The sequence below is a fragment of the Carassius gibelio genome, chromosome A4 (genome assembly GCF_023724105.1).
Source record: "Carassius gibelio isolate Cgi1373 ecotype wild population from Czech Republic chromosome A4, carGib1.2-hapl.c, whole genome shotgun sequence".
NCBI lineage: Eukaryota > Metazoa > Chordata > Actinopteri > Cypriniformes > Cyprinidae > Carassius > Carassius gibelio.
The window spans coordinates 15,169,376-15,181,048 of NC_068374.1; the positions used below are offsets into that span (position 1 = coordinate 15,169,376).

At 38.9% G+C, this 11,673-nt stretch overlaps 1 protein-coding gene and 1 long non-coding RNA gene across 2 annotated transcripts; both read left to right on the top strand.

Moving 5' to 3' along the window:
- Nucleotides 1–3,422: 3,422 nt before the first annotated feature.
- On the top strand, nucleotides 3,423–5,051 carry LOC127970229 (uncharacterized). Its single transcript, XR_008156567.1, has 3 exons — nucleotides 3,423–3,482; nucleotides 3,849–4,020; nucleotides 4,383–5,051. It is a non-coding gene; the product is annotated as an uncharacterized LOC127970229 (long non-coding RNA).
- A 1,340-nt stretch (nucleotides 5,052–6,391) lies between these two features.
- Nucleotides 6,392–11,483, top strand: LOC127970232 (uncharacterized). The gene is made up of 6 exons (XM_052572619.1): nucleotides 6,392–8,349; nucleotides 8,834–9,029; nucleotides 9,833–10,004; nucleotides 10,098–10,496; nucleotides 10,670–10,741; nucleotides 11,397–11,483. Exons 2-6 carry the CDS (start codon nucleotides 8,835–8,837, stop codon nucleotides 11,465–11,467), a joined length of 909 nt encoding a protein of 302 aa, XP_052428579.1. The 5' UTR covers nucleotides 6,392–8,349; nucleotide 8,834; the 3' UTR covers nucleotides 11,468–11,483.
- The last annotated feature ends 190 nt before the right edge of the window (nucleotides 11,484–11,673 follow it).

The following is an 11,673-nucleotide window of genomic DNA, read 5'->3' on the forward strand; positions in this document are numbered from 1 at the left end:
GTAACGATTCGATTCAATTCGATTCTACGATGCATCACAATTCTACTGCACACAAGGCAAATTTTTCATCAGTGATGAGGCAATACACAGAATAGGGGCGTAGATCCTTCACTATAAAACATGCCACCGATCGTGTGATCCTCTTTGCTCTCTCGGAGTTGTGTGGCAATGTTGACACTAGCGACTCGTCAATTCTTGGCTGGGATGTGTCGACTTTTTGTGTTGTTGTTGTAATAGTCCGTCTATGACGGTCATCTCCCTCCGCCTCAGCCATCTTGCTTGTTGTTGTTGTTATTCTCCCGGAACCGGAAGTATTTAAACTTCACAACTTTATTGTCCGCCAGAAAATAAACAGTGACATAATCGATTATGGCACTTTGCCGCATCGATGCTGAATTGTTCATGCCCCACATCGCAATGCATTGCCGAATCGATTATTGTTGACACCCCTACTAGGTCGCTGGTCTGAATCTGGGTTATAGCCAAGCCGTACGTAGACCAGATTGCCTTGATTTCGCCAGGTGGGCTAAAGCAGACCGCATATAGCCCATCCAATTCGGAGCTAAATCGTGACTACAGATCGACCATGTCGTGAAATGACATATTGAACCTTGATATCATACCAATGCGAACATGATTGAATATTAACCATTTCATGCACTGCCTGGCAAAAAAATAAAATTGATCAGTTTTGACTAAAAGTGGGCTACAATAGCCGGGTCTGAATACGAGCTAAATCGTGGCTACGCACAGCCTACACATATAACATGTAAAATAAAGTAAACCAAACAACTTGTAATCACGGTAGACTCTGCGTACATGATGGAATATCATACATCTCACAAGTTATTTTGCAAAAAAAATAAATTTATCCAGATTAAATGTTATTTGGGCTAAAAGTGGGTTACACATAGCTGGACTATATCGGGTCTAAACACTAACTAGACATCCAAAACACCGCTTTTACCGCCACTCCTACCGCCGCGGTGGCGGTGTAAAGTGCATTTGCAGCCTTTGACCGCTGCGTGGCGCTTTAACCACAAGTTATCAAACAAGCGCATCAAAGCACATTTTCGCAAATAGACGTCAGTTTTGCCTCGCTGATGTGTTACATTTGAATGCTTCAGTCACGGAAAATGAAAGAAAAACACTATAGTTTAAATATTTAATATATTTAATATTTAATACTCACAGAAGAAAGTTTGGTATTTATGAAGTTATATGCATTTCTTAGAACGAGAAAGAGAAAGAGTCTGTGCTTATATTTTCTAAGCTACATGGTATTAAACCATATTTAAGATTGGACACATTTAAAAGGTGTGAAGTATTATTTATATTATATTAATTATGCGTTATATTATTCGAAATAAATTGTGGTTTACTTTGCATCCGAGAATTAAAAGTGGTAGCCTATTTTAGGGGGGTAGGCTACATGGATTAATATGCAAAATGTCAATATTTTAATATATTATGCCTATATTTTAATTTATATTTTATATATATATTTTTTCCTTTAATAAAACAACATGCATTTTTGTTATTCGTTACCTGCCCTTTATTTTGACATAACCTATTGGGAAAAAGACATTTGTCTGGAAACTGATTAAGAAATTGTTGCATGTTTAAATGTGAAGCAGTGTATAATTTCGTTCCCATTATTTAGGCCTAATTTGCCTAAAACAAGAAACGAATAAAATTAAACCGGCACGATTAAATCTTTGAAACTCTAAAGAATTAATAAAATGTCCTCACAATTAAACGCCAGTTCTCTCATTATAATCAACAACATTCACATGATGTAAAAAAAAAAAAGGGAACCTTCTTTACTTGCTTTTAAAGTAGGGTAATATCATATGGCCTAAAAAAATCCCACTCAGCTTTAAGAGCTGTACAGATTAAAACTTGCAGCTCAGCAGTGAGTCAGTGTCATGGATGGAGGACCTGTTAATATTTTTTTCTAGTTTAATGAGCTCATCGGGGATTGAGTGTTTCTGTAAATTCTGGGTGTTTTAATGAGCGCGCGCTGAAGATTGGAGCGCGTTCATTCAGATTCTAACACTGGAGCGGAGGGAGTTGGCATGGAAACGGGCGATCGACAAGACTGGCAAGCTGCAGCTCTGTTTCTCGCTGCTGTTTTCACTGATTTCGGTAAGTTTAGTAAATTAAAATTGCACAAATATCATATGTCACTGTTCCTGACATCTCTCTTGCTTGTATTTGACCCGCATCTGTTGAATTTACTTCATAGAAATGGTTTAGTGTTTTCGAACAAGTCCGTGAGCATTTTAACCGTTATCAGAGGAGGTAATGTATGCTAACTCCATAGACTGAGCTTTTATAAAGAGATTGGGATTTTAATAACACATTTATGTGTAGATGAGAGGCATTGACAGTTCTGTAAACTATTTGCTTGTCGTTTTTCAATGGATGATTGAAAATAGGATTTTTTATTTAACCTAAATATACACTAACGTTACAGTTATTCAGTGACGTCATTACATCAGCGTCACAGTTCAAACGCATTTTGATCTCGTTTAATGATTAACAAATATTTATAAAAACTGTTCAGGATATTTATTAAATACATATTCTTTCTCTTTTCTACATGTCTAGTAGCTTGGTTTCTTGTGATAAAACGGTAATTGTATACTGAATATTGTTGGCTCTGTGACAGATTGCTTGTTATATTTCTAGATTCTTCTAGTGCTTGATGGCCTTCTGCATCCCATGATGAGCAAACCTCCTGTCCAACAACATCTCCAAGGCACACTGATCCATATGACTATCAGGTTTACCCCAAACATACACTAATGCTATCCTTACCAATTTCTGAAATAATATTACAATTTAAAATAGCAGTTTTTGTGAAATGTAATTTATTTCTGTGATGTGCAGCTGTATTTTCAGCATCATTACTCCAGTCTTCAGTGACACATGAGCTTCAGAAATCATTCTAATATGATGATTTACTGCTTAAGAAACATTTCTGATTATTAACAATGTTGAAAACAGTTGTGCTGCTCAATATATGAATGTGTGTGTGTATATATATATATATAGAGAGAGAGAGAGAGAATTCTTTGATAAATAGAAAATTCTTCTTGACACTAACTTTTGATTAATTTAATGTGTCCTTGCTGAATAAAAATATGAATTTATTTTTAAAAATGTAGTCTACATTAGTCTAACATTCATATTTATCAGAAGTGTTTCTTTGGCAAAGAGCAGCATATTATAATGATTTCTGGAGGTTCATATGACGCTAAAGACTGATGTAATGATGCTGAAAAATCTGCTTTGATCATAGCAATCAACTGACCCTTCGCAAAACAACCGTCCCTCCTTAAAAACTGTAGCTATGTCTAACACGCCATGCTGCTCTCAGAGTACACACCTTGTTCTCACACAGCGAAAAATACATCCTGGACCAAAGAGGAAACTGACAACACACTGACAGAAGAAGACAGAGAAGGTCACTTCTGGTATGAAACAAGTTTTCAGCTTTTAAATTTGGATTTTTTTTTTTTTTTTTAAGAAATTCAAACTATAGTGTTTTGTGCTGTTTTAATGTGTTACAGATCACTGTAGTGTCTCAGTTCAAGCAGCACACATGAACCGATTGATTCATATTTAATTGAAGCACAAAATAAAAGATGTCACACGTCTTTATACAACATTTTTCAAGTTTAAGTCCACCGAAGTTAATCTACTTTCCTGTCTACCATATTTTATGCATCATAAGGTGCACTGGATTATAAGGCACAGTCTCAAACTGTGAGTTTAGTTGAACTTTATTCTACTATTTAACAATACACTCACATTATTTTTTAATCAATCTTCTCCCACAGATCCCTCAAAGTCCTCATCTTCTGTGTCTGAAATTGAACAGCTGGGCAACAGCTTTTGAACAGCTTTCTTCATCAAACATGCCGGGTTCCCTCTCATCATGGTTGATCGCTGCCAGTGTACGTAGTGTACGTATTACGTCCCTGTGTCAGCGGGAAATGGTCCGACAGTCAGGTAAACGGAGCGCTTACCAAAGTCGCACACCAACATTTTTACAGATTTTGGAACTCAGTGTACACATAAAGCACACTGGATTATCAGGTGCACACCCTATTTTTGAGAAAATGAAAGGCTCTTAGATGCGAAATATAGAAAATATAGTAATTTGTTTGTCAGGCAAGATGGCAGTATTGGCGTTATGATAGGTCAGATCACCTGTCAATCAAGCTCACTGTGAATGTTAAATTACATTTTAACATGTATTCACAAGAAAACATCTCATGTTTCACTTCTGTTAAATGTGATGAAATAAATATTTAGTTTGAAATATGAACAGCTATGCTAATCTTTCTCCTTTTGTTTTCCTGTTTCTCCAGCCTCGCGTGTGGAGACTTCAGAAGATGCCAGACCTCACAAAGGTTTCAGATGATGGAAACTATAGATGAACATGCAAAGCTGCTTAATAATCCTTATATTGTAATCATTGCCCTAAAAGGTAAGTTTTCAGGGTGATTTAAGGTGTGCTCCTTCATTTTCTGCTTGTATTCCTATGTATTTATTCGATAAGACGTGTGCATTTTCGATTCTGCTTAACGATTCTAGCTTTCAAATTCCAATTTGATTAAAAACGATTAAGTGCAGGAATGGAAAGAATTAGCGTCCTGTTTGTGTGCAGCGTGCATGAAGCGCAAGCTCGTGCACAGACAGCAGCAGTCGCGCTGTGGGTTCTTGGTTTGTGTCCGTTCTTGGACTTTTCCGTGTATTTCCACTGTAGAAAAGGTTGTTCAGAGTCTAAACTGACTTCTTTCATATTTGTCAAGCAATAAACAGAAAACTACATCAGTATATCATCATAAACACAGCCGTTTTCGTCTTACGTGAACGTAAACAGATGAGAAAGAAAACCATTCACTGATCTTGACTGAATATATTTAATAACTTTAATTGATTAATCTTTATTTTATTTATAAAAAGAAAACAATGAGGTGTTTTTAAACTTTTAATTACAGTTTCTATACCTGAAATTTTGATGTTGCTTATTGATTTGTTTGTTCCTATCTTATTACTGACTGTTTACTTGTCTTTAACACTTTAATATTTGAAATGTATAATAATCTAGTTGTTTTTGCTATGGTATTTTTTTTTAACGCACAGGCAAAATTCCTCTTGCAGTTTTTTGTAGGCTGCTGATTTTTTCTCATGTTATTCAGCTGCAACAGAATGCTTTGTAAAAAATAGAATACATGTTTGACATTTAAATGTTTGACTTTATTTTTTATTTTTATCTTATTGGAATCTAAACTAGGAATCGATAAGAATCGGAATCAATAAGCAGAATCGGAATCGAAATCGATAAAATTCAAATGATACCCAACCCTACAAATGAGGGATACCTGCTCCACTCACCGATCTCGCATCCCACGGAGGAGATCGAAGGAAACAAAGAAGAGCGATGACAGTGACGGACGAGAGAGGACCAGGCCTGGGCTTTATTTTGTGTTTGTGCGCGACAGTCGTCTGCAAGGGGCTGGCACGATGTTTTGTCTTTATTTTATTATTAAAGCTATGTTTGATTGTCCGCCGGTTCCCACTTCCCTGTCAGGGTTAGCAAGGGAGGAACTCAAGTGCAGACAGGGATCACAACACACAGGGTTTATTAAATACAAAAGGGGAAAACAAAACCCACGAGGGGGAAAACAACGGCTAGGCCAGAAACTAAACAACTTAACAGGACGGGATTGACACGATAAACTCTTAAACACTAACTACAAATAAACACTCATGGTATACAAAGACTTCAAAGGTACAGAAACATCTAGAGACACTCACGATCTGGTAAACACTCACAAATGTGGAACAATCTCAGTGCAACAATCACATATGAGGTACAATGAACCGACGCAAGACAGAGCACACTAGGAGATCTAAATAGGGGAACTAATTAAGACACGACAGGTGATACAGATAGGACAATCACGACAAGACTAGGATAACAAGGGGGTGGGGCAAGGGAACGAGACAACACAAGCACATGGCCCAAAGACAAGGCCATGTGCTTGTACACAAAACGCGGGTCTCATGATCCTGCCTCAAGACTAGGGAAAAATCAAGGACACGAGGGCAGAATCATGACAGAACCCCTCCCTTAAGGAGCGGCTTCCAGACGCTCCTCAAGGGAACATCAAACACGGGACATGACTGACATGACAGACTGGGACACAGACACAAACCAACAAGACATGACAAATAGTAACAACGGCAAACATGAATACACAATGGCAGGGTTAGGGTGACAAATCAAAAAAACAAACAGGAAAGGGGAGGAGGCGGGACCACAAAGTTCATGGGGGACAGACCAGGGTGGGTGGGTGGAGCAGGAGTCTTAGGAGGATGGAACGAAGGCTGACGACGAGGGGTCCGGGCAGGTCTGGGTGGTGAGGGGTGGGGAGGGGTCTCGGGACAACTGACAGAGGACATGACAGGAGCAGACACAGGACGCGGGGCAACACTTACGTGACGCGGGGCAACACTTACGGGACGCGGGGGGACAACAGCTGGACGCGGGTAGACAACATCTACTGGACACGGGGAGACGACAACAGCTGGACACGGGGAGACGACATCCACTGGGCAAGGGTTGACAACATCTACTGGGCACGGGGAGACAACATCTACTGGACACGGTGAGACAACATCTACTGGACACAGGGGGATAACAGGACACGGGGGGATAACAGGACATGGGGGGACAACGGCTGGACACCCGGGATTTCTGGGGACAGGGTCTGGGGACAAGACAGGACTGGCGGGGACTTCTAGGATCTGGACAAGACGAGACAAATAATCAGACAAGGCTTTAGCAGCTATGATAACCCAACACAGTCTCACCCCTATTCGTCACATACTGCCGTTTGGTCATTTCCCCCTCACGTCCATAAGCAACGTTGAGGGTACCCCCTATTCGTCACTTGACAATGTAGAGGAGGGTCGTCCGATATTTGAATGCAAATCCCTCATCTTTGGATTTTGACGAACCTGGCTTATCCATCTAGCGGTTTTTCTGCGCTGGAAAGTATGCTGCTAATATTATGTTAATGTATTTTGCAGTAGCATGCTGCGCAAATACTGTTACAATCATTAATTGGTGAAGTGACCATATATTTTATTGGAGCAGAAACCCTGTTCTAAATCGGAATCACGCCTTTTTTCTTTTTGATATAATTTTGGGCTACATTAAAATGGCATAATTGCAGGACCGCATATTTACTGTAGGCTTAAACATGCCTTAATTTAAGTGGGATATTTTTAATTGTCGATGGTATATCTGTTTGCAATGGCTTATAGTGAGCCTACTTTGTTGGTTTTTTTTGCGACCAAAAAAAAAATTCAAAATAAAACCTCAACAACAAAAAAATACCAATAGCATACTTTTATAGACCTTTCATCTCAATACTAATTATGAAGTTGTGATAAATAGCCTGCTGCGGAAATGTTTATATTACTTAATATGGACATATCCTTTGGCAAAGAGATGGATGCATTCTGGGGCGTGATGTGTTAAAATGTAATTGCTAACATATACCCATGTTTCCTTAGACATTTCTGCTGACCCCTTTAAAATTTTGAGCGAGGATATAAAATATTAAGACTGTACTTTTTCATTATGATTTATATTTTGGCGCAATTTTGTGCAGCGCGTCACTGTGCGCGACCATCACAGAAACCATTGCCCAGCGCGATTCCACCACGGTAAGTCACTTACAACAGTCTAATAAGCAAGAGAAATGAATAGGCATTTAAACGTCCAAAATTAATACAATTACGAGTTTATATATATTAAAAAACATGGTGTGTGTGTAGATATATACATTCTATTAATAAACTTATTTTGAACGTGTAAATGCTTATTAATGGATTATTGCGATATATAAATATATATATACCGTATATCTCTCTGTGTGTGTGTGTGTTATTCCTTTTTGTTTATCCATCCATTATAATATGTAGTTTGGTGATCTACTATTTTTTTGATTTGTTCTTCTCTTTTTTTGCAGATTCCTCAATCCCTGTCCTTTAAAAAAACAGCACCTCATTACATTAGGCACTTCTAAGAGCCACATTTGTCTTGTTTATTGTCTTATTTGTATTTTTTTATTGTCTTGTTATTTCTCTCTCTCTCTATCTCTCACTCTCTCTCTCTCTCACACTCTCTCTCTATCTCTCACTCTCTCTCCATCCCTGACTCTCTCCCCTACCATCTGAGTGGTGGTTGTTTTTTAGAGGGACGGAGGAACTGGGTTGCTGCCTCTTCTTCAGTCACTTTAATCAACTGAAAGTGTAAAGGTCGGAATCAAAGAATATAGATTAATTTGTTGGTGTTGTTTTAAGTGCACAATATACCAATTTAATGGATAGAGACTGGCATATAATACCTGATTATTGCACCAAATTAAATTTGCAGGAGTCTGCACAATATAGGCCAACCTATAAGATAATATTGCTGCTTGCATGAAGTCTAAGTAAATCAAACTTAAGTTTTGTGAGGAATGCCGGTATTCAAATATGTTTTATGACTACAGGAAAGCAAACAGCTCGCTTGGCATCTTTATGTTTCATAGTTTTTCTGCACTTAAATAATTTGCCAGCTTGCAAACATTCAGATCTAATATATTACCTTTGATAATGTTAGAAAAGTGATACGTTAAGCAAAGCCTACTGCTGAATGACACATGCTAATAGATTGACTAGCTCTGTCTTGTACTCATGTGTGTTTGGATCCCTGTATGATATTTAATATTTATATTTTTTATATGGGTGTACATTTCAGAATGACAAAGCCAAAATTCAGGCCTTGCCCAAGCTGCCAGGTCCGTCAGCAGGCTAACCGCAAAACCTGCAATGCTTGTTTTGCCACACTGCCAAGCAAGCGGTTATTGAAAACTGCAAAAATTAATGATGACTGGGGCCAGAGGGTCATCAAAAACAAAAATGCATCTCGGGTGGTGGCCTCTGCCCAAATAGCTGTAAGTAAAAATGCTCATGCCTCATTTATTGAGTGATAATCAATATTAAGCCTAAAGTACATACAATATTTGGTACCGTGTTTGTTGATGGACAGAAGACATAGCAGCCATGCTGTGTGCTATGTATCAAGCTTCACATGCGTGCCTGGATGTTGGAAGTTGGCACATCTTGTCAGTATGAAATTTTAGAGAGACAGTCACTTTGAAAACCACACCATACATCCCTATTAAATTTATTTTGCAACACATGACACTCAAGTGATAAATGTACATCACATTCAAGCTGCTCTGATAAACAGTTTGCCAAAAAGCTCTCAATACACAATATGCAGGTGTACTTCTGTTGTGAAAAAAAATATTGAAAATGCATTGGTGTATGTACATAAGTAGGTAATATTCTAGACTTATACTTATCTTAAAATACTTGTGTAACTGATGGCAGGGACTAGGGATAGGGATGAACTATGAATCAAGTAGTACACCAAGTAAACTGTCCTCTGTTTCTGATTCAAAGTCAGTGTGGAGTAGACGCCATCTTCATTACTGTCACAACATCTGATTAATTATTTTCAAATAAAATCGATTACTGACAGTTACAATTTAAGAAATACACATGAATTAATATTTCTGTTTATTAATTTCACAATATGTCTTTAATCATCACATACTTAACACTTTTTGAAAGCATTAATAAATATTATTTTGCCAGATTAGGTATTTAAATAGTAAATGGACTGCCATATATGTAGTAATGTAGCAACAAAATATATTGGAAATGTGTTAATTACTTTGTTTCATTTCAGGTCCAAAAACTTTCTGCCTTGGGCTATATGCCCATATTATTTATCAGCCAGAGGCACAAGGGCACAGGCAAGTTGATGGCAGATGTAGTAACGCATCTGCCACCGACGCAAAACAACACACGTTTCTTAACCAGCATGAAGAGGGCATATGACTTCATGATCAATCTGGATGGTAAGATAAGTTTTATGTATAGTTCATTAGTGTTTGTCGTTGATTTCTTTGACAATTTGTACTGAAGTCATATTTTTGCTATCTTCAAAACAGATGAGCCCCAGCCCCAGCAAGACCAGCCCCTAGACCAGCCCCAGCAAGACCAGCCCCAGCAAGACCAGCCCCTAGACCAGCCCCAGCAAGACCAGCCCCAGCAAGACCAGCCCCTAGACCAGCCCCAGCAAGACCAGCCCCTAGACCAGCCCCAGCAAGACCAGCCCCTAGACCAGCCCCAGCAAGACCAGCCCCTAGACCAGCCACAGCAAGACCAGCCCCTAGACCAGCCCCAGCAAGACCAGCCCCTAGACCAGCCACAGCAAGACCAGCCCCAGCAAGACCAGCCCCTAGACCAGCTAATCCCACAAGACCACCAACTGATTACACTTGAACTATGTCCAATCGTCTCTCAGGCTCAGCAGCATGTGGAGCCTCTACCACCAAGGAAAAGACAAAGTAAGTAAGCTTGCATTCCACCACATCTGTAAATTTGTCCTATGTTTTTTTTGCAATTACTGCACAATATAAAACAAGTTACAAATGGGGAATTTCACCTCTTTTAATTAATTAAGCCACTCCTCCAAGATACTGAATATAAAATTCTCAACCTTTTTCCCTTGCACCTTAAGCCCCACCATCCAGCCCAGGCCAAGACAGACAAGCCCCACCATCCATCCAACCTCAACTAAAGAAAAGACAAAGTAAGTAATCTTGCCTTACACGCCATCTGTAAATTGGCCCCATGGTTTTGTATCATTGTATTAAAGCTGGAGTAGGTAACTTTTGTAAAAATATATACCCTGTCATTTGTTAACCCTGTCATTATGTCCTGACAGTAGAATATGAGACAGATAATTTGTGAAAAAATCAAGCTCCTCTGGCTCCTCCCAGTGGTCCTATTGCCATTTGCAAAAAGTCATCCGCTCCCGGTAAGAAACAACCAATCAGAGCTGCGGTCCGTAACTTTGTTTGTGTTCAAAATGTAGAAAAGTGTATATAATAAGCGAGTACATCATGAATCCGTTTTCCAAACCGTGTTTTTGGCTTGTCCTGAATAACTAGGGTGCACCTATAATAAGTGTTTATATTCGGACTATTTTAGATTGCTTCGGGGGTACTGCGGCGGAGTAACCCAGTACCTTTGAGATTCTTCATAGACATAAACAGAGAAGTTCCGGCTACGATGTTCTTCCACAAGACGCAAGCAGTTCTGTTTATTAAGCGTCAAAAGTTACCTACCGCAGCTTTAATATAAAATAAGTTAACCAATGTGAATTTCACCCCCTTCTATTAATTAAGCCACTTCTCCAAGATACTGAATATATAATTCTTAATCTTTTCCCCTTGCACCTTAAGCCACAGGTACAGGAGCCACACAAGCCCCACCCTCGACCCTGGCCAAAAAGAAGAAAACAAAAAGCAAGTAGACATTATTTGCACCCCATGTGTATATTTGTTTCTATTCTTTGTACCCCATGTGTATATCATTGGGTGTAAAGTTGTTTCTGCATGTAGCCCCCTTTTAATTGGACCAAACTCAGGGTGTATTCACACTTGGTCTCTTTCAGCCCTCAAAGTGAACTAAGAACAGTGATTCATATATGAACACCTCAATCAATCAAACAGACCCATT

Bases quoted from the DNA above. Each gene is read 5' to 3' on its own strand.
- LOC127970232 (XM_052572619.1), top strand. From the start codon at position 8,835: ATGACAAAGCCAAAATTCAGGCCTTGCCCAAGCTGCCAGGTCCGTCAG. The intron at 10,005-10,097 runs GTAAGATAAGTT...TCTTCAAAACAG, and splicing joins CTTCATGATCAATCTGGATG to ATGAGCCCCAGCCCCAGCAA. The intron at 10,742-11,396 runs GTAAGTAATCTT...TTGCACCTTAAG, and splicing joins TCAACTAAAGAAAAGACAAA to CCACAGGTACAGGAGCCACA.